At 54.5% G+C, this 26,323-nt stretch overlaps 1 protein-coding gene across 3 annotated transcripts; it reads left to right on the forward strand.

The window, feature by feature from the left end:
• The first annotated feature begins 6,334 nt into the window (after nt 1-6,334).
• Nucleotides 6,335-25,199, forward strand: LOC120383799 (E3 ubiquitin-protein ligase TRIM39-like). 3 transcript variants are annotated; one of them, XM_039502060.1, is made up of 8 exons: nt 6,335-6,575; nt 7,501-7,551; nt 9,182-9,891; nt 12,807-12,902; nt 15,659-15,889; nt 16,412-16,434; nt 16,534-16,637; nt 23,970-25,199. In XM_039502060.1, exons 3-8 carry the CDS (start codon nt 9,475-9,477, stop codon nt 24,527-24,529), a joined length of 1,431 nt encoding a protein of 476 aa, XP_039357994.1. In that variant the 5' UTR covers nt 6,335-6,575; nt 7,501-7,551; nt 9,182-9,474; the 3' UTR covers nt 24,530-25,199. The 3 variants fall into 3 exon arrangements, with proteins under 3 accessions (XP_039357994.1, XP_039357992.1, XP_039357991.1); XM_039502058.1 differs by lacking the exon at nt 7,501-7,551; XM_039502057.1 differs by lacking the exon at nt 6,335-6,575 and having other exon boundaries at nt 7,364-7,551.
• The last annotated feature ends 1,124 nt before the right edge of the window (nt 25,200-26,323 follow it).

Here is a 26,323-nt window from a genome sequence, read left to right on the forward strand (position 1 = left end):
TCCCCAGCCAGGGTCTAAAGGGACCTGAGGCCAAGTGCAGAGGGGTTGTTGCACTCAGCAGCTGCAATTCTCACCCTCTTCCCTATGCTCCTCCTCCCTTTTGCCCCTTTTGGGTTTCTTTGGTGGAGTTTCCAGCTCAGTAACTCTCCCAGACTGGTTTTTCCTTTCTCCTGTGCACGGGGGATGGAGCCCTCTCCCCTCCAATGCTGCTGTTGTTCAAAGCATTCTGGAAATCACATTGTTGGCACCAATAGCTGCAAATGGCACAGACTTAGGAACAGGGGCGGCTCTAGGCACTAGCAAAACAAGCTGCTGCCTAGGGCGGCAAAATATAGGGGGCGGCAAAAGGCTGCAGTCAGGCGGGGCCGCGCCCCCGGCTCCGCTTGGGGGACGGGGGGGGGGGCTCAGCCCCCTCCGGAGCCATGCGGCTGCTGCGCTGTGAGCCGGGGGTAAGCAGGCGGGCGGGGCTCGGGCCGCGGGCCGGGGCTCGAGGGGTGGGGGCTCGGGCCCGCGCCGCTCGGGGGGTGGGGGCTCGGGCCACGGGCTAGGGCCGTGCTGCTCGGGAGGGGGGCGGGGGCTAGGGCGGCGCTCTGCGCCGCTCGGGGGGGGGCTCAGGCCGCGGGCCGGGGCTCGGGCCGCGCCGCTGGGGGCTAGGCGGTGCTGCCGCAGAGGCGGGGCTGGGGCCGTGGGCGCCCCTGGGGGTGGGGGCTCGGGCTGCACTCCGCGCCGCTGGGGGTGGGGCGGCGCTCTCCTTTTCTGCCTTGGGCGGCAGAAAACCTAGAGCTGGCCCTGCTTAGGAATTCATCTCTCCAGTCTCCTCCCCAGTGCTCCTGGAGGTCATTTCTGTTGCCCTAAAATAATGGAGAAGGGAGGGGGGAAATGAAGAAAAGCGGCAGAAACTCTGTGGGCGGGATAGTGAAATAAAGTAATCTGGATCTGAGTCCCATTCTGCTCCCCCCAGGCTGGGAGTGAGGCTGATCATCCTGGCAACAAGACCCAGGTAGACTATCACTCGGCATATCTATACTACAAAATTAAGTCAACCTAACTTGTATCTGCACACAACCATCACAGTCACTGCATCGCTTGTGCCTGTCTGCACTTTGCCCCTTGTGTTGGTGGTGCACGTCCTCACCAGAAGTGCTTGTATCAATTGTACTGTCAGTGTTGGGCCATTGTGGGATGGCTCCTGAAAACCAGTAACAGTGGATGTAAGCAATGCAGTGTCTACTGGGGCACCGGATCCAGAGGGGCTAAGGGCCATGGGCCCCCCACTTTTTAACATGGGCACTGTTTGAGGGGCAAGGAGCCACATCAACCCCCAAAATGCAAGCCTTGGGCAGACGTGGAATGGCACTGACAGGGGTGGCACTTCATGGCAAGGGGGCTGATAAGGTGATCAGCTCCCCTCCTGTGATGTGTAGCCCCTGCTGGCGGTGCCAGCCTCTTCCTGGAGTGGGATCTGAAGCTGGCCTTAGCCCCCCCTTGCCATGAGGCCTGGTCTCTCTCAGTGGCCCCACCCCTGCTGCTCCTCCTCTCCCTGAGGTCCTTTCCCCTGGCCTGCTCCGAGTGGCCCACCCTGCTCTTGGGCCTCCTGCCAAGGGAAGTGGAGGATCTGGGGCACCCCACAGCAGCCCGGATTCCCTGGGTGGCTCTTACCAATGCCTGGCTCTGGCTTCTGGCCTGTCAGGGGATTGGGCCTTCGGGGGGAAGAGGAGAAGCAGGAGTGGGGCCACAGAGAGGGGTGGAGTCTCATCAGGAGCGGCTCCAGGCCCCAGCACGCCAAGCGCATGCTTGGGGCGGCACGCCACGGGGGGCGCTCTGCCGGTCGCTGGGAGGGCGGCAGGCGGCTCAGGTGGATCTCCCGCAGGCGTGCCTGTGGAGGGTCTGCTGGTCCCGCGGCTTCGGTGGAGCATCCGCAGGCACACCTGCGGGAGGTCCACTGGAGCTGCGGGACCAGCGGACCCTCCACAGGCACGTCTGCAGGAGGTCCATCGGAGTCGTGGGACCGGCGACCGGCACAGCGCCCCCCGCGGCGTGCCGCTGTGCTTGGGGCAGCGAAATGGCTAGAGCCGCTCCTGAGTCTCGTGCTGCTCCCCCCACTTCTACCAAGGTTCCGATGCTCCTGGTGTCTACCCTGACACTGCCTTGACCTAACTACATTGACCTTGATTCTGTGCCTCTCGTGGAGGCAGGGGTGGCTCTAGCCATTTCGCTGCCCCAAGCACGCGGCATGCCGCGGGGGGCGCTCTGCCGGTTGCCAGTCCCACAGCTCCGGTGGACCTCCCGGAGACGTGCCTGCGGATGCTCCACCGAAGCCACGGGACCAGCGGACCCTCTGCAGGGACGCCTGCGGGAGGTCCACCAGAGCCACCTGCCGCCCTCCTGGTGACTGGCAGAACGCCCCCCGCGGCATGCCACCCCAAGCACGCGCTTGGCGTGCTGGGGCCTGGAGCCGCCCCTGTGGAGTTATTAAGTCAGCATTGCAGGGCAGTTATGTCAGCAATAGAGAGACTGAAGTATAGACACTTCCATAGGTCGCTTGACGTAAGCTGCCTTGTGTCAACTGAACTCTGTGGTGTAGAGCAGACCTTCATGTCTAGGAAGATGGCTGATACTTTCCCTTCGTACCAGGACCATCATACGATAACTCTGCTCTTGCACATTCACCCTCACCGGATGCTGATTCAAGTCATTAGAGTTAAAATCACTTAGCACAGATGGACACTGGACACTCAGAGGAGAAAATTTGCAGCTTAGGATAAAAGTTGAAAGGATTCACTAAAAAGGCAACTTCTGGTCTTACTGTAACTCCCAGGGATCCTGTAACTACTGAGGACATTCTAGCACATTCAGGAGGTACCTAAAGAGTTCTCCCATCTCCCCCTCCCTTGGGCCTGTGGCTAAGCAGAGTCTGTGCTCTATTCAGGAGGAATTGTGCTGTGGCGACCTGAGCATAGGACGAAGGATCCGCCAGGTAATGTTCCTGCTCTGCCCCTCTGGGTCAAACCCACCCACACCCTCAAGAGCCAGTGCAACCCCCACCCTGACTTAACCCCAAACTTCGGGCTGCAGGGAGGGGAAGCAGCCCCGGTGCCCCATGGATGGGGGGAATCCAGCACTGCCAAGTAGTGTGACATGTTCCTTTCCAGCCCGCCTGGGTGTTTACTGCATATAACCATGTACCTCAGGAACTGTTCAGGGAGCTCTGGAGGCCACTGGCTGGTGCCAGTGCCTGACAACCTTCAAACGTGCCAGGATGTGAGACTAGCAAGCAGCTTTATGAGACGAATGGCTGAAATGTGGCACATCAGGGTTTTGTTGCACATTGCTCATAACTTTTAGATAAAAACATTTATAAACCATAAGCCCATTTTAAATGGTTTTCCCCTTATTGTATGAATTAAACAAATCATTAAAAACAACAAAGACTTAAAAACAAATACAAAACACACCGAACTACAAACGTCCCCTGCTCTGCTACAGGGCTTGAGTCACGTCACTTCAGATCCCCACTACCCCAGCTCCAGGAATAACTGCTGTGCTGTATGTGGACCAGCCCCTACCACAGGCATGACCAATGCTTTGCCAGTGGGTTACACAAATTCATCAGTCAAACATCTGTGCTCAGAACTGGGGGCTCCTATGGCCAGCTCTGGTGTGGTGTAATGGTTAGCGACAGGAGAGCTGAAGAACAGATTCTTGACACTTTCAGGCTAAAGCTAGTGGGGCTAAGTAGCTAGAAAATGGAGTCTCTGGTTCTATGCCCCATTTTAACATTAGTGACCTTGTGAAACTTCTCTGGTAAATTAGGAGTAAAATGGGCTGCAAACGTGTCCAATACTAGACTGCCTGCTAGGGCTGGGAAGGTAAAGTGAGAATTGCCCTCATGTCCTCTGGCTTGTTTCACTTTTACCCAGCCCATGATTTTTGACCTAGCTGTTGGAGAGCATCCCTGCTCCCCCATCTCACTGTTCCCCTCAGCACTCTGGGGAGTGTCTTATTGGCACAGTCAGCAGCAAGTGACATGGGCTGAAGGACTCATCTCTCCAGCTTCCCCCTCACAGATTCTGGAGGCCACTTCTGTTGGCCAAAAATAACTGCTTGTCACCTGTGTTTGACTGAGGACTGCAACTCTCAGGCAATTCATCAGCAAAAAACAAACAAACAAAGCAGCAGCAGTGAGATCCTCTGCTTGAGCCTAGCCGGTTGCTCATGAAGTAACCAGCTGCTTCCCCAGCAGCATCTCTGCCCAGCAGGCCTTTCCCATCACAGCTGCAGCTCCTTTTCTGGCTCCAGAAGGCCACGCCCCAGATTCCCTTGGCCATTGGGCCTCAGCCATGACCTGGTGGTGTTAGGCCTGAATGAAAATATAGCAGACAAAACAGGTATGCAACCTGACTGCACTCAGGCTAACAGGTTTCTGGGTAATCCCAGAGTGGAAAAGTACTGAGAAGCAGCATTGTTTCACAAAGCCCTGGAAAACGTGAGATAAACCAGGGATTGCATTCCTGGCATAGTATCAGCTGTGTTGTGTTAAGGACAGTGTTTGAAGAACTGATAAGAAACTCTAGCATCCCACAGTTCAGATTCTAACTCTCTGGTTGAGTTATAGGCTTGTTTAAAAACTCCCCTGTATTTCTAACTTTTGGTGCCTGTTAGGATATAATTAATAATCTAAAGTTGTAGACATAAAGTCTAGGCATGTGTGTATATTAAAAGTGTCTAGTTTTAAGTTGTTAAACAAAGGGGGGTGGGTTTTGCTCAAGTGAGTGATGTATGACGTAATAAAACTGTCTATATAGGCTAATACTAAGCTGTAAAGAGCTGGCTGGTTCTCACTGGAGACGAGCTGCCCTTTATTGACGCGTGCACTTGTCAATAAAGAGCTTTTGATCGGACCTTGCTGGTGTTGCCTGTCTCTCTGTGATCAGACAACGAATTTCGCTGTCGGGGTTAAAGTCCCCAACAGTGGGAAGAGGTCTCCAAACACCACTTAGTCCCTGGCCTTGCTGCTGGGACGGATAAGGAGGGAGAAAATGGGGGCAGACCTTGCTGGGTGTGTGGTTGTGTGGGAGGGGGGTCACCTGCCCCACTAGGGCCCAGGCTGAGATCCCAGCACATTCCACAGGCCCCTGAGCTGCCATCAGATGGACTGTCAGCCTCGTTCCCTGTGGTGTGTGTGTGTGTGGGGGGGGAGGCATTGGGTTATTGCCCTGGGAGAGCTGCTGTGGGAGGGAGGGGATTTACCTGTTCACAGCCCCAGTGGGCTGGTTTTAAATTTAGTTCTGCACCAGATGAAGTGCAGGGACTGGCAGAGACTGTGGGTGAGGGAGAGATGTTTGTGTCTCTGTTTCTCATCCCTTCCTCCAAAGGAAGCTGTTCAGAAATGGGGGATCCCCAGTGGAAAGCTTGTCTATCTAATGAAAACAGAACTGGGGTGTGTGGAAGAAACTAACTCCACTCTCAGGTTGGAAGCAACAAAATCCAGCTTTATTCAGCAATTGCAAGGGAAGAATACAGCTGGCAGAGAGCATCTCTGCCTCAGTTTCTCACAAAGTACAAACAATACCACACAAGCATTTCTACATTTTAGTAGCCTGCATTAATTAAAAACATCTGCAGTCTGTTTATGTTATGTCCTGCCCATTCCTGTATTTTCTCACTTCTGTTCTCAAAACATCACTATCTCAAGGCTGGGTCACACTGACTACTCTGCCATCTTCCCACCCGTTTCTAACGTGAGCCCTGCTTCGACAGGTCCCATGCGATTAGGCTAAGATTTAGCATGACAGTTGTTCTGTTTCTTACAACTGAGAGGCCTGTATTTAAATCCTTTAACCCTGTTTCCACAGGGGAGATGGGGCTGTGGGCAGCTGAGCACAGCAAGTGACTAGGTATCCTGAGCATTTCAGAGCAGGCCTGAAAAAGGATTCACTTTCACTCCTGTCTATCTGTAATGGGGTCTACAACCCCCGGCCCATACTGAGCAGAGTTTTGTAGGGGGAGGGGAGCCTCTCCCACCTGCAGGCAAGCAGCCTGACCACGCTCCCACACAGCTGCCAATCGGAGACAGGAACCCACAGCTGTAACCAATTGGGGAAACAAGGCCTGAGATAAAAGGAGAGAGCCCAGAGCTGGAAAAGGAATAGAAAGGCTGGGGTTGGGTGTGTAAAAATGTAAAACCCCTGAATCAGGCTGCCTCTAGAGACACCTTTGGGCTGTGTCTCTAGAGACAGCCTGATCCAGAGGTTTTACATTTTTACATACACGCTTTTAGGCCTAATTAGATGCCAGGGCCAATCAAAGGAAGCCAATCGGGATAGCAGAGCCCCCTGAAAGACCACATCAGGGACTGGTGATCTCACCATTATCAACTGAATCTGCACAGACAGGCCTAGTGCCTGTGGGGAGGGTCAGTGAGATGATTATCAGACAAACTCTGTGTCTGGGCGTGTCCATCCGTCTCCTCATCCTCTTCTCCCAGGTTCTGGCTGCAGAGAAAAAGGTTTGCCCCATAGTTAAGGTGCTAAGTTAGCCTGCACAGATCCAGGTTTTGCTCCATGTGAAGTCAGGTAAGTAATTTATTTTGTCTGGGCCTGACTTTCCCCTCTTTTAAATGGGGGTAACAACCTTCCACATCACACAGCAACAGAGATATTGTGTGGGGAGGAGGGGGATGTGGAAGCCAGTAAATAATTAACAAGGATTTGAAGAGATCTTAATGAATGTTAGTTAGCAAGAGTCAGGCCATACTGTAACCCTAATGACGTGAGACTTGTAGGAGCAAAGATAGTGCGAGGCGACAGGACAGGAACTGTGTACAAAGTTATTACGACCTTGCAATCACTAACCAAAATGCAGGCTTGCTTTTCTTAGGACTGAGACAAATAAGATGAGCCTTTTTGCTATGTATAAACAAAATGTATTTGTTGCTTTTACTGTCTGTATTATTGCTAGAAATTGTCTGTAACAAAGGTATAAAGGCTTGATGTAATTGTTTACCAGTTGAGAGACCTGTCCAGGACCCTGTGTCCTATGGCACTCTCTCCCTCCATGGTAATTACTGGAGAAATAATAAAGTATTTGATTTTGCTGCACCCAAACAAAAAAGCGAGAACTAAGTTTTTCTTCGACAGGGACAAATGAACCCATGTGCTACCTCCACCCTCCGATTTGCTGCTTAGCTTGTAGTGACCATGCTCACACAGACTGAGCATGCTCAGTAACATCAGCTGAAGGCACTGCCCTGACTCTGCCCCCACACTACTGGCAGGTACAGGTGTCTCTGCACAGCAGCCTGATGAGTTTAAGCACATGTAAGTTTGTGAGTTGAACAGGCAGTGCAGGGATGGGGGCCAGGTAAGGACCTGCAGTAGCTAGGAGTGCAGCTGTTTCCTGTCCACATCAAATCACAAAAACATCATATTGGGATTGTCACAAGCTTTCCTGATTTCACCCTGACTCCTTCACCAACTGGTGTTTCTCTTAATGCCGCAGCTCTTGGAGTCCTGTGATTATGTGACCATCTCAGCTCTCACTTTAACAAAAGTAAGTTCCTTGTTCTCAGGGCTGAGTAGAAAAGGTTGAGTACGTGACCAGAGCGAATCCTGCCTGACTGCTCACACACAAACAGTCCAGAATATAATTTTTTTGAAGAAAAACCCTCATGTTTTCTTCAGCAGCCTCCTAATTTTTGCTTACGTGGTGCTGGCAATAACTCCTTGGCAGTGATCAGTTCAGGTTTTCAGGCCTGGCTTTTCCAGCAAAGGCTCTAAGGACCTAAATATAAAACTGAGCTTTTTAAGTGATTCCTTTACTTCACCCCCAATCAAGGGGGGCTGTGCTCATTTGCAGCTTGGGCTCACAGCCCGGCTCCATGCGCATTCCCACACCTCGCCCTCTCTGTTTCCCCATCTGTTAACTCTGCTGGTTTAGATAAATGATGGCAGTATCTAAACTGGGGGTGGAAGGATAGCTCAGTGGTTTGAGCATTGGCCTGCTAAACCCAGGGTTGTGAGCTCAATCATTGAGGGGGCCACTTAGGGATCTGGGGCAAAAATTGGTCCTGCTAGTGAAGGCAGGGGCTAGACTCAATGACCTTTCAAGGTCCCTTCCAGTTCTAGGAAATTGGTATATCTCCAATTATTAACTTGGGGGGCTTTCCATGGGGGATAGGAATTTAAGGCCTGAGTTCAGTGGCACAGTATTGCCAACCGCAAACTCTTGAAAATCATGAGTCAAGACCCCCAGAATGATAACTGCCTTTTGTGAGACTAAAATATAAAAATAATAATAAATGTTGAGTTCTTTCGATTTGCCTTCTGACTTCTCAGACTTTAGGCTGGCTCAGGTCACACTTTTTTCTCTGCAACCAAGAAAACTAGAAACTTCCTTTGTTTAGGTGTCTCTAACTTCTGTTTGCCAGAAGCTTGGAATGGGCGACAGGGGATGGATCACTCTATCACCTGTTCTGTTCATTCCCTCTGGGGCACCTGGCATTGGCCACTGTTGGAAGACAGGATACTGGGCTAGATGGACCATTGGTCTGACCCAGTCTGGCCATTGTTAAGTTCATGAGATTCATTATAAAATAATGAATGTTGGCAACACTTTTGACACTGTATCTCCTTTACACTGACTGAGGCAGAGCTGCCTTAGCGTACATTAGCATCAGGCCTTTGAAACATTGATTCCAGCTTAACCAATGTTTTTGGCCTGTGAACTGAATATCCCTAGACTTGAAAGGATTAGATTTTATCGGTAGATGTCAGTAAATGTTGATTTCACTTTACACACACAAATGGATGAAAAAACATTTTCATTGATAAGAACTGAAATTTACAGATAGGTACAGTAAGAAAAATGCTGCTTGAGAACTTACTAGAGTGTAATTTAAGGATATTTCCTTAGGAGATGTTGACTATGTGTATTAACAGTTACTTTTTAAACTTTTTGAATCTGTGTCTACTGTCCTAAATAATTGTCTGACTAAAATATTGTCTGATTTCCCCCCTCCCAATTTCCCACAACTGTGAACAATAATAGTGATAAAAACTGAAACTGTGCAAGTTTAAATAGATAAGATTAATATTTATTTGTAAGAATGTTTATATATTTATCTGTCAAAATTACATATTAAACCAAATGAATTCTGCCAAGCATAAATATCACTCCTTAGGCACACAGTTCTGTCAGCTCATCAGGACAAGGGGAAGCTGATGTCCATGTGAAGCCCCGGTGACTCCCCCCACACACCAGCAGAGGGGGCTGATTGCAGGATCAGAGCCTTGTTGGGACATTTCTCACCAAAGCCTCCCCGGCTGGAACATTATGGGTGATCTGGCTCCAGCTCAGTGAACAGCCTGAGTCAGTTCCAGGAAGGGAAACACCCAACTGCTGCTGCTTCAGGCGGGGCATATTTCTGAGCTCAGGAAAGTGAAACTAACCCTGTGACACTGCCCAGAGGGAGCCATGGCCACAGACAACCCCGTGGAAAGTCTCCAGGAGGAAGCTACGTGCCCCATCTGTCTGGAGTATTTTAAGGACCCGGTGATTATAGACTGTGGGCACAATTTCTGCCGAGCCTGCATCACCCAGTGCTGGGAGAGACCAGATACAGACATCTCCTGTCCTCAGTGCAGAGAAACTGTGCAACAGGGAAACCTCAGGCCGATCAGGCGGCTGGCAAATGTTGTAGAAATAGTCAAACGGTTGAGTTTACAGGTAGCAAAGGGAGCAGGAGAGGAGAGGGTGTGTGGGGAACACCAGGAGACTCTGAAACTGTTCTGTGAAGAGGATCAAACTTCTGTCTGTGTGGTTTGCCATCTGTCCCGGGATCACAGAGATCTCAGGGTGATTCCCATAAAGGAGGCTGCCCAGGAGTACAAGGTAGGGAATTGCTGTCAAGTTTAATGGGTAATAACTTTGGATTTTAATTACAGGCTGATTTCACTGAAAGTTGCCTGTCATGGGTGTGATGCATCATTCAGCTCTGTAAAGCCTTCATTGTACGGGAGATGCTATAACAAAATTAATGATATTCTGATTCTGTAGCCACACTGCCAGATCAAGTCTTAAAAGATACCTGATGTGGGAAACTTTTCTCTGAGCTTCTGAATGTTTTTCAAACCCAGCTTTCACTGCTGAAATAAGGGGATCTTTTACACCACGGCTAGAGTTAATCAGTGAGGTTTAAATCACAAGAGCTGCAGGCCAGTCTATGCGAGTGTGTTACCTTCAGACTGGAGAACTGATCATTTAAATATCAACACTGTTAATTATTTCATTCCTCTGTGAGAGCGGAGAGGGAGAATTACGGCTCGGTACCCTTTATTGCCAGTGCTGCCTCCTTCCAGTGCCACTAGCGGGTGATGTTTGGGAGATGCCACCTCTTATTTCCCCCCAGTAAAGGAGGACCAGGCCCATAGAGCCCAGGGGTACATTCTAGCCCCATGGGGGGAGTCTGGCCCCAGGAGCCCCTTGGAGCCAATCAGCAACTCCATCCTGTTTTGAACAATGCACCATTTGAACAGATCATGGTGTCTCCTTTTGGTGACTCACGTGGGTGGAGCTTATTTTGTGGGTGGAGCTTCAAAGAATCCAGCTACCTTTGTTCCCACCCCCACTTCTGATCCGGCTCATTGAGAAGCCGTTTTGCTGGATACAAAGGCTGCTTTTCCGCCTCCTGTCTCTCACTAGCCCCTGCTGGCTCCATCGCTCACTGCTTCCCTGCAGGAGCACTGCAGGGGTGTCACTGAACAGCTACCCAGGAGCTCTCAGCAGCTGCAGGAGCAGCAGCCTGGGCCCTTGGGCAGAGGGGAGAGCAGAACTCGAGGGCTCAGAGAAAAGAGAGTAAAATGGGGAAATTCCTGGAGGGTGCTCTGGGGGTTTTACAGAGCAGGGCTCACAGGGCAGGAGCACGTTGCTGTTGTAAGCGGGGGAATGGTCCCGCTATTGTGGGGAACTTTCCTGGCTTCTGCACTACCCCGGTGAAATGGGATAGCGAAAGGATCTGAGTCCTCGCTCCTACTTCCTTTACCCAGAGGCCTCCCTGCCCTTGAGGACTCCCCTTCCACTCTCCTGTCTGGCAGAGTCCTCGTAACCCCAACAAGGCTGGGCCCAGGATTCCTGGGGGGCTCGACCCCCAACCCTGCTGTGGTCACCCAGGACAGGGGCTAGGGTGTCCCCACTCCGGGGTACTCTCTCTGCACTGCGCACATCCCTGACCCACTGATCACCTCATACAATTTAAAGCAAATACAAGTTATTTAATTAACACTTAATTTAAAAAAAAAAATAAGGAAAAATGGGAAAGGTTAAAGGAAAATACATCACCCTGTTCTGTGGCAGAGAACATCACAAACAGTGTCTCTGGAATGTAGGTCCCAGGACTCCTTCTCAGGCCCTGGCTGTGCTGCAGGGACGCTGCAGGTTGGACACTTGCTCTGGCGGTGGCCACACACTCTCAGGCTCTGGGTGGCAGGACCCTTCTTCCCAGCATCACCCCCGCCCTGTCAGGGTTACGATCCCCTCCAAGCCTGGCCTGCAGGGCCTCTTGGCTGAGGTGTCTCCCTGTGCTGGGCCCACTGCCCGGGGTCCCCTGGCTCTCCCCAGCTGCACACCGCACCCAGCTCCGGACTGCTCCAGCCCCAGCTGCACACTGCCTCAGCACGGCTGCTGCTGCTGCTCTGCCTTCAGCTCCCTGGGCTGCTTCTCTGGCCTCTCTGGCTCCGCTACAGCTCTGTTCCCAGGGCAGGGCTGCTCTGCAGGCTGCTTCTGTGACTCTGCTCTGAGCTCTCATCTGCTTCCTGGGCTGCTTGTCTGGCCCCTCTGGCTCTGGTTGCTGCAGCTGTGCTCCCAGGGCAGGGCTGCTCTCCCTGGGCTGTGCTCTGGCTTTTTGGGCTGCAGCTCTGCTCCCATCAGCTTAGCTTGGGCCCCTGCTCTCTCCTTAGCTCGGCCCCACTCCATCTGACTCAGACAATTCCAGCTCCCACGGAGGACGGGACCCTCCTGACTCGCTGATTAGCCTGCCCGCCCTGTCAATCAGGCTGACCTGGAGCATTGGCCTCTCCACATTGGTCCTGGAGACTGTCAGTCTCAGGCTCCTGATTTCCCATCGACCCCTCCCTTTTTAGTGCAGGAAGCTAGCAACCAAAACACCCCCACTGAATGTCAGTAAGGGGGCAACAGCCCCCTTACACTGTGCTATGTGAATGAAGCACACGCTGTCAAAGGGGAAAAGAGCCCTGGGTTGTTAAAACTCTGGAGCAGTTACAATTATGGGTGGCACATTCCCCCCGACCACTGTTCCCTGTTCCTCACTGACCTCCAGCCACATCACAGCTTCACCCTGTGCAGTTAATGGGACTGCGCTGGCTCAGGTGCTTGGCTGCTGCCTGGGGGAGGCCACATGGGAGCCTGGACAGAGGAGAGCACAGTGGGGTCTTGTTCCTGGCCTGGGTCTGGGTACAGTGCAGCGAGGTGCTGCCCCAACCTCTTCACTGGCACTGGCAGGAGGGATCGTTCAGAACCTTCCCAGCTGTTTCCCCTCTGGCCTGTGCTCAGTGATGTGAAGCTTTAGCTCAGACACAGGCTCTGAGAAGTCCTGAGTGTCTGCAGGGAACAGAGCTCTGCTCTGAGACTGGCGTCTCTGCTCCTATGAGGCCTTTGGGCCGGCAGAGCCCAGTCTGCTGCCTCCTTCCAGGGTATTTACTGCTCGTGTATGAAATGCCAGTATGGACAATACTGTCCACCCATCGGACAGGCAGACTAATGGCTGTTTATCGCACGCGATGTGCCTGCAGGAGAAACTCCAGGGAGCCCTGGGCCCTCTGAGGAAGGAGCTGGAAGAGGCCCTGGCTCTGACATCTAAAGAGGAGAAGAAAACCACAGAGTGGCAGGTGGGTGTCTGGGTTTATTCCTCCCTGAGCCCTTCCCCCTGCAGCGTTCCCAGGAATGACGGGGCTGTAAAGCTCCAGGAGGAGGTTATGAACCTGCTCTGGTTGTTTGCTCCGTTGCACAGGCTTGGTGCCGGCCATGGGCAGCGCATGCCTCCGGCATTTGGGGAGGCTGGGTGTGAATGCCGGAACCTCCCCTGCACCCGGATCATCACCCTGCCCACTGCTCCACCTCCATTTGGCCTCTTTTCCCCTAGGTCCCACCCACGCTCCCCTCCTGCTCTGCTTTGGGGGAAGAATTGGAGCGCGGGCTCCGGGCGGAGCGCAGGCAGCACTCCAAAGGCAGGTCTGCATCCTGCCCCCCAAGGGAGGGATGCTGCATCCTGTTTGGGGAGACTCAGCCTCCCCTGGCCTATGATACCTGCCATCCAGGGTGCTGGCAGCATCAGGCTGTGTCTCTGGTGGAGATCTCAGCACAGCAGCTCCTGTAGGCGGAGGAGGGGCAGTTCCTGGCCCTTGTACAGTGGTGCAGACCCACCCCTGAGATCTCTGATGAGGGCAAATTCTCAATATGGGGTGCAGCGTTTTCACTATTACAGGGCCCCTGTTTCCCTCCTGCAGATGGGGAGGGTGTGTCGGCTGCTACAGCCATCGGTTTTCAGTGTCCTCCATGACAAAGCTCTGCAGCTTCTCTGCAGCCTGGAGGAAACAGATGGTTCCTTCTCGTTCTGCACTCACCATCCCTGCAGTGAATCTGCCCAGTGCCTGGGCCAGACACTGGAGCTGGAAGGATAATTTGCCCCCCCTGGGTGAGGTTCAGATTCACTGAGCTGGCTGGGCTGGGGGCATGCTGGGAGCTGAGCTCTTCTGAACATCAAACCCAGTTGCGGGTGTGGAGCTCTGTGGAAAATCTGCCCCCAGGGTGCATCTACATGGCCCCAACAGCCAGCTGCAGGCAGGGCCGGCTTTAGGCCGATTTACCCGATTCCTGGGAATCGGGCCCCGCGCCTAAGAGGACTCCGCGCCTTTGGCGCCTTTTTAATTTTTTTTTACTTACTCCGGCTGCCGTCTGTCTGCTCCGGGGTCTTCCATGGCCCCGCTCCCCTGACCAAAGCGCAGGCGGGAGCGCGGCAACAAGCCCGCAGCCCCGCTCTCCCGGCTGGAGCTCGGGCCGGAGCGCGGCAACAAGCCCGCAGCCCCGCTCTCCCGGCTGGAGCTCGGGCCGGAGCGCGGCAACAAGCCCGCAGCCCCGCTCTCCCGGCTGGAGCTCTGGCCGGATTGCGGCAAGCCCTACCCTGCAGCCCGCTCTCCCAGTTGGCACTCTGGGCCCTGGGGTAGCGGGGGGCTCCGGGGACTATTTAAAGGGGCGGGGCTCCAGCTGCCTCTGACACCCTGGTCCTTTAAATAATCGCCGGAGCCCTGTTGGCCCCATGCATTCCCCAGGGCTCCCGCCCCTATTTAAAAAGTCCGGGGCGGGGTAGAAGCAGGGGACCCCGGGCCCTTTAAATAGCCCCCAGAGCCCTTGGATAGCGGGGGGCTTGGGGGCTATTTAAAGGACCAGGGCTCCAGCTGCCTCTGCTGCATCCCCTGCCCTGCCTGCACCAGCCCTGCCCCCCCGGCCTGCAGCCAGCTCTGCACCCCGTGCCCACAGCCAGCCCCTGCCAAACCCCCTGCCCTGTGTCCAGCCAACTCCTGCCACACACCCCTGTGGCCCTGCCCAAAGCCAGCCAGCCCCTCACACACCCCTGCCCGCACCAGCCCTGCACCCCCTGCTCTGTCTCCAGCCAACCTCTGCTGCACCCCCCTGCATGAAGCCAGCCAGTCCCGCACTCCACTGTCTCCAGCCCTGCCAACCCCTGCTGCACTCCCCTGTGGTCCTGCCTGAAGCCAGCCCGCCTCACACCCCCCTGTCTCCAGCCAACCCCACACCCCTTGCCCTGCCTGCAGCCAGACCCTACCTCCAGTCAGCCCCTGCCCTGCCCTGCCTCCAACCAGCCCCGTGTCCACTGCTGCCCTGCAGTTCCCAGGGCAGTAACCCTGCACACCTGCTTCAATGAGGGGGGCAGGGAGGAGCTGGGACCCACACATGTGCACACCCCCTGGGATTGGTGGGGACCCACACATGTGAAACGGCGGTCATTAATAACCAATCAACAGCATATATGATGCAATGTACATAATATATAATTTTATTATTTATATAGTTATGGAAAGTAAATAATACATGGAAGAAATTAAAGGCTTATTTTTTTTTTACACTTTTTTTTTTTAGTTATCCCTGCCAGGGCCCCGCTGAAAATGTTCGAATTGGGCCCCACACTTCCTAAAGCCGGCCCTGGCTGCAGGCTAGTCTCTGAGTAATACCCAGGGGTCTGGGTGGGCTTGTACAGCCTGTGCTGCTGCTGCAGCTTCATAGCTACGAGTACCCGAGCTAGCCAGATCAAAGCTAGCCCGGGTGTGTGTACACACGGTGCTGTCACACCTTCATTGTAGTGGGGACACCCCCTGAGTGAGCAGAGCCAGGGGCAGGTCAGTGTCAAGCCAGGCGCCGCTCGGCCACTTTGCAGTCTCTGTTGCCATCCCGTGGCCACTTCATCCCAGTCACCTGTTACTGTTAGTGTGACGTTTCCCAAAGAAGTAAATAGCCTTACAAACCTGATACTGATCTAATCCCCTGCTTCATGGACAGAGGCCTAGTCTGTGTAACTCAACGTCTGGCTCATGTTTTCTCTGCACCTTTACTATTTTTCTATCTCCAGAGCAAAGTGAAGAACAAGAGAGAGATGATTGCAGGTGAATTTAACAAACTGCACACACTGCTGGAAGAGGAAGAGCAGCTGCTTCTGCAGAGCCTGAAGGAGGAGGAGAGGGAGACTCTGCAGAGACTAAGGGAAAATGTAACCAAACTCTCCCAGCAAAGCTCCTCTCTGCAGCAGCTGATCACAGAGATCGAGGAGAAGTGTCAGCAATCAGTTGTGGAGCTGCTAAAGGTGAGACTGCATCAAAATTCTCCACCCATCCAGAATTAGAACTCAGATCCCTGGGTCTGAATTCCAACAATTAGAGTAAATGTGTTCTGTGATTTACTGACAAACAGAACATCCAGCTAAGGGCTCCATCAGTTCCAAAATATCCCAGTTCATGTTGGAGGGGAATTCTCCTCATGGAGACCCAGTGAGGCCATGGGAGATTAAATGGATGATACAAGAATGATACTGAGCTGAACCCATCCCTGCTCTGACTCCAGAACATTGGACCAAACCCAGTCGATAAACACACATACTGATGAGTTGGGTCCCTAGAAGGGAGAATCCTTTAGCTAAATTCCTGTCTCATCTACATAAATGAACGAAGTGTTAATGCAAAATGGTGTATGAGATTTTACCACAAAAGAGTGAAGCCTGGGAGGGTTGATAAATTTTCTAGATGAAAGTTTGATGCCCAGAGTGAGACTCCCTCAGTTTTATGCACATTGTGTTAATACAGAACATTGATTCTCTTTTTCCTTTCAGGATGTGAAAAGCACATTGAATAGGTGTGTTTCCTATGTTCATTGCTCTTATATTCGTGGTGGTGGTTCTGGGATGCTGTGTGTACAGAGCAGCTGAGTGATGATGGGATATTTTCTTCATAGGAGTGAGAATGTGAAACTCCAGGAACCAGAAGCTGTTTCTACTGACCTGAAGAACGTGTATAAAATTTCCCTTGACATGAGGGAAGCGCTGCAGAGATTCGGAGGTGAGTGGATTCTACTGGGACATTCAGCTGTGTTGTGCCTGGGGCTCTGGACAGAGCCTAGGACCCCAGGACACGCATGCACCCAGCTAACAGGCTTGGAGCTGTGATAGCTGGAGGCTGATGTGCTCAGTGCTGGGCAGTTTGCCTGCTACTTACAGCCACCTGCTGGTACTTGCCCAGGTGTCTGACCAGGCCCCGTCACTCTGACATCCTGATGCCTCCATGGCTGAGTTACTGGGTGTCACTGAACCAGGTGCTGTGAGGCCTGGACTGGGCCCATTGTGCCAGGAGCTGCACAGACAGGTAACGGATGACATGTCTGTGCCTCTCTCCTGGGACATGTGGGGGCTGCGTTGTGTGGGCACCGCTCAGCACTGCCCCAGCCCCCATTAGCCAAGGCTGGCCGAGCTTTCCGAGCTGGAGGAGGGGCCAGTCTGGCTGCTGCGGTCTGACCTGAGCCGTGTGTTACTGGGTAACAAGCTGAATCCTACAGGCCCCTTGTCTGCTCTGAGCACAGCCCAGTGTGAGGTTGGGTCAGTGGTTTGCTGCTCAGTGAGTGAGACTCACTCACAAGAGTGTGACCCTGTCACAACGGCTGAGCGTGAGCTGCCCCCGTCCAAACCCCTCCCCAAATCCCCAGCGCAGAAACCAGGGGCAAAGGCACAAAGCTGACAGCGAGGAGGGACAGAGAAAAAACTAAGGCAGAGGAGAGGGGGACTAGGAAGGTTCAGTGAGCTTGGTCTGTGATTGTTGAACTGGCCCTTTCATCCTCCCCTTCCGCTCCTCTCTTCCCACCCACCCCCAGCAGGGGCAGTCCAAGGGGCCAAGCTGGGTGTGTCTGTCCCGGCCGATGGAGCCTGTGCAGTCGGTGCCAGCTGCAGGGCCAGGATCTCAGGGCTCCGAGGAGCAGGAACCCCAGGCTGTGGGGGAAGCAGCTTCCTGTCTGTGACGGGCTGGAGCCAGCACATCCCTGCTCCCCTCCCGACTCACTGCCCCCAGCCCAGCACAGTCTGTGCCCACTGGGCCCTGAACCTGGCTGGGCTCTGGGCCATTCCACACCCTTGGCCCCTGAGCCTGTCGGGATCCTGAGCCAGTCAGCTCAGTGCCTCGTTCTAGGAGATCACCAGCCCCTGGGGAGCCTCCTGTCAGCCCCCCAGAAACCCCATCCTGGGCAGGGTCCCAGGCCCTGAGTCACTCACTGGCTGCTCCAGGCTGGCCAGGCCCAGGGTCTCCAGCAGGGCCGTTGGTGCTGGCACCGCACTCACTGCCAGAGCTCCCAGCCCCTGACCCAGCCTGGCCTGTTGTCCCAGTGCTGACCCCTCCCCTGCGGGTGGGGACGCTGCTGCTCTCAATGGCTGAGCCCCTCTCTCTGCCGCTGCCTCTGCTGCTGCGCTCGCAGGCTCAGCCCGTGACAGGGCCAATGCAGCGCTGCTGGGGCTGCTCCTTCCCTCGGCACCTGGATTCTCTGTGTCTGGGGCAAATGGCCGAGTGAGTGGTCAGGGACCTGCTCAGAGAGACACACCATGTGCCACCACGCTGGGAGTAACCCTTTCCTTCCACCCACCCCAGCAGCCCCGGACGGTCAGTGCCACTCAACTCCCCGCGCTGTGACCACAGGGACCCGGGTTCAGCAGCTCGGGGGAGTTGCTGGGTGAATGTGTGGGTCAGAGTAACCAGGGCTCCCTGTGCCCCAGGGTCCCCGTGTGCAATGAGGAAGCCCCCCTGCTGTCATGCAGCCCTTAGTGGCTGGGCAGTGAGAGTTATTATTTATATAGTGCCCACGAGTGAGCCAGGCCCTGCAGAGACACAGCAAGGGGCTGCCGGCCCCACAGGGCTCCTAGTCTGAGTGCAGACAAGGCCCAGCAAGGGCAGCAGCAAATATTGGGGGAGGGGGCACGAGGGTCCCAGTGTGGGGCCAGCGACTTCCTGAGCCCATCCTGTGCCTGTCTTCTGGGTGTGGCAGACACTATTGTAGTGACCCTGATGGCTCCTTGCTGGGCCCTGGATCACCCCTCCAGGGAACAGGACAGGGCAGAGGCAGCCTGAGGACAGGGGGAGCTGGAGGCTGTGGGGGAGAGGGAGCAGCCTGGGAGGTGGGACAGGGACACTGGAAGCCAGGTGAGTGCCCAAACCCTGTGCTGTGTTTGGTCCAGGTTCCCACTCTGTGATGCAGGCTCTGTTGAGGTCAGACTCTGTGGTGAGGGGCTCATGCAGACAGACTGAAGAGCGCGAGGCTCTGTTTGCATGGGGAAGGGGCATCAGTTCTGTTAAATGGGTTCCAGGTTTGTAGACTCATCATGGGGTGAGACCCTCATGTACCACCCTCAGCTGCTTCAGGGTGTCTTGGCAAGGTTCCTGCCTCAGTTTATTCTCTTCAGCACTCCTGAAATTTTGCCTCACAGTCTAAAAGATCTGAGAGAAAAGTCCCCTTCTGGGGTCCACTCTGAGTCCAAGGAAACCCCCAAATAAAATATTTTCCTTCACTCTGTTCCAGCCTCCAGCTCTCACTCAAGCTCCTCACTGTCCTCAAGTCGGGAGGCCTCAGTCCTTCCCGGAGCTGGATTTGGATTAGTTTGAAATGACTCCAGCTCCGGGAAGGAGGAGCTGGAGTCATCTGGAGACTGTGCCTTTATTCTCTGCATCCACTTTCTCCAGCCAGGGGCAGCTCTCCAGGTTTCTGTCCTGCTACAGCTGTTGTTGTCATTGTCATCTCTGCCAGCTCCTCCCCCTTAGGGGAGCTCCTCTGCCTAGGACAGTGGTCCCCAAACATTTTTGATCAAGCCCTCTCTTGCCTGGTTTATGCCCCCACCCTGGGAGCTGCTGTCAGGAGCTGGGCCAGGAACGGGGCTCCAGTTGGGGCCAGAAGCTGGGGGCTATGGCTGGGAGTGGACCCGCAGTTGGGGCCAGGAGCTGGGGGCTTCGGCCGGGGGCGGAACCATGTTTGGGGCTGGGGCTGCAGCTGGGTTCTCAGCCTGGAGCAGGGCCGGGAGTCGGTGGCTGAAGTCGAGGCCGGAGATGTAGCTGGGGCTTAGGGTGGGGCTGGAGTGGAGCTGGGGACAGAGCAGGGCTGGGTTACGTTCCCTTCCCGCCACCCATGGTGGCTAGTCCAGGCCCTGTCAGGCCCCCCAAATGTTCCTCCACACCCTTGAGGGGGGCACAACCCACAGTTTGGGGACCACTGCTCTAGGAGCTCCCCTTCCAGGCTCCTTGCTCTGGTGGGCTCTCCTGGGAGCTCCTCTCCTCAGCAGCTTCCTGTCCCTAGCTGAGCCCTGGTTACCCTTTATCAGCCTCATTAGCTGTTTCGCTGCCAACTAGCCATCTAGGGATTTAATGACTTCCAGGTGGGGCTAGGTTGTCTCATTCTCCCTTACAGGAGCCTGTCACAGGTAGTCTGGTCCCTGACTCCCATAAAAGAGCCAGCCCTCTTGATACATTTCCCCCCACCCCCAGAGCCAACCTGTATTCAAAGGGAGGCTTGACCATGACTGACACTTAGTTATGTTCTGCTAGAAAAGTTTCAAACTCCAGGGAAGTAAATTGGTGGCCACTTCCAGGAGCTGCACGGAGCTAGGGCAGGCAGGGAGACAGCCTTAGCCTCAGGCCCCAGCTGCGCCACTGACCAGACTTTTAATGTCCCAGTCGGTGGTGCCAAATGGAGCTGCCAGGGTCTCTTTTTGACCAGGCGTTCCAATAAAAAAAAGATGGCTGGCAACCCTATGGACAGGTGCCAACTCTAGGTCTGTCCACATGGCCCAGTAACACCCTGCTGAGCCAGGTACAGGCAGCCACATGCCAGCCCAGGCCCCTGGCAGGGACGCTGAGCTGCCAGCTGCCATGGTCACTAACAGTGTTAACTCTCTCACGTGCCACTCACCACGCTTAGAGGCCCCTGGGCCCAGCCCCAGGAACTGCTGTAACCTAGAGCCGTAGCAATTGAGGGCTGGAAGGGACCTCGAGAGGTCACCTAGTCCAGCCCCCCACGCTAGGTCAGGGACTAGACTATCCCTGGCAGGGATTTGTCCAACCTGTTCTTACAAACCTCCAGTGACGGGGATCCCACAACCTCCCTTGGAGCCGGGTCCAGAGCTTCATGGCCCTGAGAATTAGAAAGTGTTTCCTCATCTCCAGCCTCATCCTCCATTGCTGCAGATTGTGCCCATTGCTCCTTGGAGAGGCCCTCGCCCTGCCCGCTGGGGGCACTGGCTGTGTCACCAAGCCTGAGCATCGCTGTTATTGCAACTGAATGGCTGGTGGCACTGAGCTGGCTCAGGGGGGCAGTGAGGGCAGCTGGGGCCTTTCACTCCCCAGTCACTGATCTCAGCCCAGGCTCAGAGTCCAGTTCCCAGCGGACAGGAGCTCACATCGTAACTCACTTTAACGGCCACCTCACCAGCCATCTCCGCAGGGAGGCCAAGGCCTGAACAGGCCGCAGGGACAATTCCTCCCCAGGGAGAGGCTCTGGCAGATGTCAGGACTGAGCCATGTTGGCAGGACAGTGGGGAGCTGACAGGACCTCTGTCTCCTTAACCTTCAATACACAGAGCTCCAGCAGCCAGGGTGTAAAACCCAGTTCGTATCCCCAGCACAGAACTCACTGACACTGCCCCAAGGGTCCTCTCCTACTGGGGTTGGGGAGTGAGTAAGGGGCACTGGAAGAGAGGGCCCAGGGGGCCATGGCCCCATCACTGTTACCAATGGGAGGGCTGTTCCTTCCCACTTTTTACCAGCTGTAGGGGTGAGCGACGCTGGGGTAGGGGGCCGAGAGGAGAGACCAGGGGGTCAGGGTGTTGGGGAAGAGGTGGTGTGAAGGCAGGGGCTCAGGAAGAAGGGGCAGTGTGAGAGCGCGAGGGTTCAGGGGTGCGGGGACAGGAGCTCAGGGAGAAGGGCTGTCACGAGTGGGTGACCCCTCACTTTTAGGGAGCTTCCATCACTCCTGGGGAGAGCACCATCCCCGATCCTGATTTACGGGCACATCTGTGTGTTTGCCGGGTGCGCAGAGCTCTCTGAGTGGAGACACTTTCACGCTTACCCAGGAACCTGTGCTGGGAGGCCCCACTGCCCAGGAGGCCGAGGGCTCTCACTCCCCTGCCGTGGGGGTGAAGGGAGAGGCTCTGGGGCTGCTGTTCCCCATCCGCGGAAGGGGGTGAAGGGGATGTGGACACAGAGAATGTCCCCTCTTGCACTGTGAGGGGCAGACCTGGCTCCACCCTGGGTTTCAGAGCCTGAGCTCCAGCCAGAACCTGAAAATCTATGCAGCTATTTTTAATTCCAAAGAGGGAGCCCCGTAAGCCTGAATCTGTCCACCCTGTTCCAAGACTCGCTGCTGCAGACTGTGTAGAAGGACCCAAAGTGTCTCCAGAGTCTGGGTGTGAAAGTTCCCAGCGAGTCTGACCCAGGGCTGGTTAATGGGAGCGAGGGGGTTGGCTGGTGCAGTCCTTAGATGGAGACACCTGAGCCCCTGGGGCTCTGAGACGGTCTCTGACTGTTATCCGCTCTGGGGGATACCCAGGTGCAGCTGCAGAGGGTCTGTGCTGCTGGCAGAGTCCATGGGAGAAATCACTCTGGGCAGAGAGTTCAGGCTGGAGCCAAGTCTCCATTTTCAGCCTGATTTGTGGGGGTGAGATCAGGGGCCCAGGGGGCATTCGTCTGCAAAGGGCAAATTAAACAGCAGCTCTGGAGTGTTTCATAGCTGATGTCCTGAGCCTGGCCTGCCTGTAACTGCGTTTCTGGGGATGTTGACAGTCTCTCATTGCAAGTCACTGGGATTGGGGCTCCTAAGTTGCTCAGACAGGTTTGCAATGGAGCTGGGTGAAATGTTTTGGACAAATGGTTTATTTGCTGCAAAATTATATTTCGGGTCAACAGAAACTATTCGTGAATCTGTGTCGGGTTTGCTGACTAGTTTCAATTAAGAGAAAAAGGTGCCACGCCTTCCCATCTAGTCTTTTGTCCAGTGGCTGGGCCCTCAGCTGGGAGCCCCTTCCCTTGTCCCCCTGTGCCCACCCCTCCTCTAACCCCACTCTGACCCCCCAGCACCTGCCTCTCCCCAATCCCCTCTGCTAACACCTCCCTCTGCCCACCTGCCCCTGCCTCTCACCCCTCCTCTGCCCTCCCTGTGCCTGCCCTTCTGCTCAACCCCCTCAATCCCCTGGCACCTGCCCTTTCCCTTCTCCCTGCACCCTTCTGCTGCCTGCCCCTTCCTTCCCTCCTCCTGCCCCCCAACACCTGACCCTCCCCTTGTCCCCTTCCTTCCTGGTGCCCAGCCCTGCACCACCCTCTGCCCCACTGACCCTGCTCTCCTCTCGCCCCTCTGCCACTATCGCCCATGCCACCTTCTCTTTATTTCTCACCCCTGTCCCTCCCCTCCCCCTCTGGCTCCGTGACACCTTCACCCCTCACTACCCCTCCAGTCCCCTGGTGCCAGCTCCTGCTCTGCCCCAAGTCCCAGCTCTACCCTGGCCCCATCTGCCTCCCTGGTGCCTGCTGTTTCCTTTGCCCCCTCTGCCTGCCTGGTGTAAGTCCCTTCGCTCACCCCCCTTTGGGACCCCTGGTCTCAGCCCTTCCCCTCACCTCAGCACTGCCCCATCCCTCCTCTCCCCTCCCCCTCTCCTAACCTCTGGGTCCCACCCTCCCTTCATCCTCCTTCTTCCCCCGTGGTGCCCACATCTCCCTGCACACGCCGCTGCCCCTAGGGCCTGCCCTTCTCCACACGGCTCTCTGCCCCCCTTCTGCTCACCTGCTCTCTCACCCCCCATTCTGCCCCTTTGGCACCAATGCCTGGTCATTCGCTCCCCCCCATGGTTCCACCTCCCCACTCCTCATCATCTCACCCCCTGGCAGCTCACCTTGCCCTGGATTTCCCCTGGCCCATTGGAGCTCCCCCATTCCCTCACACCCCTCTGCCTCCTGGGGTCCATCCCCTTCTTCTCCCATGGAGCCCTCCCCTCCCCTCCCCCCGTGCAGTGCCCTGGAACCTGCCCTTCCCTTCACACCCCTGTCCTCCTGGTACCCCTCCCTTCCCTTATCACCCCATAGCCCTTGTGTCTGCCGCTCCCCTCTGCCCCTTCCTCCTCCCCTCTGCTCCTGTCACCTCCCCCTCCCCTTTCCTCTCCCAGCATCAGTCTGTCACCTCCCCTCCCCTGCACCTTCCAACCCCTCCCCCACTCCTCCTGCCCTTTCCCCTCATTGTCTCCTCACAGGCAGAGGGGCACTGACTCTCCTTGGGCAACAACCCCGCCCCCCCCAGCGATTAATGGGGATGCAGGTTAATTTCCCTTTGATCCCAGTGACCAGCCCCTCCCCCCGGCCCTGACTCTGTGACTCTCTCCCCAGTGGACGTGACTCTGGATCCAGACACGGCTCATCCCAACCTCGTCCTGTCTGAGGATCAGAAACGTGTGAGATATGGAGACACTCGCCAGGATCTGCCCGACAACCCTGAGAGATTTGATAGATATGCCATTGTCCTGGGTGCTGAGGGGTTCGCGGGCGGGAGGCGTTACTGGGAGGTGGAGGTGGGAGACAAGACAGGCTGGGATCTGGGGGTTTGTAGGGAATCTCTGAGCAGGAAGGGGGAGTTCGCATATGCCCCTGGGAATGGATGCTGGGTCATGTGGCTGAGGGAGGGGGGATATCAGGCCCTCACCTCACCCCCGACCTCCCTCCCCGTGAGCGTCAGGCCCAGCCGGGTGGGGATTTTCCTGGACTATGAGGCGGGCGAGGTCTCGTTTTACAATGTGACTGACAGGTCCCATCTCTTCACTTTCACTGACACCTTCTCCGGGACGCTCCACCCTTATTTCTACCCTGGTCACAAAGCTGGGGCTACAAACGCGGCTCCCCTGATCATCTGTCCAGTCCCAGCTCAGGCCGGAGGGAATCTCAGTCCCTGACAGTGACCCGGCGGCACAGACTGGCCCCTCCCAGCCCTGCTGCTCTTCTTCCCCCCCCCCCACCCCAGTTGGGGGGGCCAGTTACTGCAGCAACTGGACTTTTTGTGCTGACCAGACGCTGCTAGTTTCCCTTTTCAACTGGAGGTTCCAGTCAAAAACCAGACACCTGGCAACCCCCAGCCCCCACCTTCCCCGTCCCCTGCCCCGGGGGTAGCAGATGGGGGTGGATGGGGTCATTCACTCCAGTCAGAATTTTCTACCCCTGTGAAATCTCAATGTAAAATATGAAAGAAAAAGGATTATTCCAATTTAAAAAATATTTGTGAGTCTTTAAGGTGCCAAAGAAAAGAAAGTTACTCCAGGAAATTCATCACAATTCCTCTGCGTTCTCTGTCTACCACCTTCTGGAATGCTCTGTAAAAATAGTGACTGATTGGTTTAATTCCTTGAAATTAATGATTGAATCTAATTTCTTGAAGAGCTACTGAGCAGAGTATATGGGGAGGCACATCACATGGCATTGCTAGCACTCCTTTTTGTTTTAAACCTGATGTGTTATGAACATTTTCAATGTAATAATTCAGTTCTGAAGATTTACTCACAATATGCCATTCATGGTTGTGTGTCCTAAACTTACCTTGATTATTTGAAAATAAATATGATAAAATTATCTTGTGATGGATTCATTTATGTTTTTATCCTGTCTGCTGGTGTCTAGGTGACACGGGCTGCTGAAGCTATGTGTTTTTACTAGTTTTTAACACAGGGAAATTGTAATCTAAAATAGATAATTTCCCCCTAAAATTTCCTTCAGAAATATCTGCGTTCCTTTCCCTATTTCACACTGAATTATGTGTAATTACTGTGGTTTCTTATCCAGTCTTATTGTGATATTACATGGAAAAATATATTGGCAAATAGAGTAACATACAGCATGTTATTTTACTTTCTGACAAAATGTAAAATTGTGTTGTCACTCATAATTGACAGCATGAAGTGTCAGGAAGAGATTGCAGGCAGTGTTCTTTTTTAAATTTATATCTATGAATGGACTCCCCCATCAGTTCCAGCAACCCCTGGCTGGCAGACCTCTGTGTGAATTAAGCAGCATGCAGGCTGCCAAGGAACCTCCACCAAGTGTCTTTATTATTTTTTTGGTGCATCACAACATAGCAGCAGTTATGAGGGGCCCCCTTCAGACTTTTATGCTGCTGCTTTCTTCTCAGCGCTGAACTAGTGACCTCCGCAGGCTCCCTACAGGTGCAAGTGATCCCCTCTGCCCTTCCAAACCCAAACTGCTGAGTAACTCCTTCTCTAACTGCACCTGGTGCCCTGGGTGTTCTCAGTGACCAGGGTGCTGGCTTCCAAAGGGCTCAGTTTGTAGCTGCTAACAGCCCCCGTCACACGGCCATGAGTGTGTAATTGATCATACAGTGAAAATAACACCAGATGTAAACTTTCACCTCATTATTCAGTTCAGAATCTATATCTGCCAGTATCTGCTCTGCACAGCCATGTAGATATATATAATTTTACGTCATCTTCTCCACCTCATGTGCTGTCATAGTTCTAAATGGAAATCCTTCTACCTCTTTTGAAAAATCATCTGTAGCTGTCAGTACGTACTGGTATTGCTTCTGTAGTACTGGCTACAGCCCGATTAAATCTGCTTCCCGCAATTCCCAGGGTTTAACAACCTATGTGCAAGAACACAGGCTAGAGTTCTCATTTGGATCACATCAACATGCAAGTCTGGGATGATGAGCAGTGGCTGCAGAACTTTTGGATGAAAAA

This window comes from Mauremys reevesii, linkage group 15 (genome assembly GCF_016161935.1).
Source record: "Mauremys reevesii isolate NIE-2019 linkage group 15, ASM1616193v1, whole genome shotgun sequence".
In the NCBI taxonomy this organism is placed as follows: Eukaryota; Metazoa; Chordata; order Testudines; family Geoemydidae; genus Mauremys; species Mauremys reevesii.

Excerpts from the sequence above, each read along its gene's own strand:
- LOC120383799 (XM_039502060.1), top strand. The coding sequence starts at position 9,475 with ATGGCCACAGACAACCCCGTGGAAAGTCTCCAGGAGGAAGCTACGTGC. Across the intron at positions 16,435-16,533 it reads GTGAAAAGCACATTGAATAG|GAGTGAGAATGTGAAACTCC; the intron begins GTGTGTTTCCTA and ends TTTTCTTCATAG. Across the intron at positions 16,638-23,969 it reads AGCGCTGCAGAGATTCGGAG|TGGACGTGACTCTGGATCCA; the intron begins GTGAGTGGATTC and ends CTCTCTCCCCAG.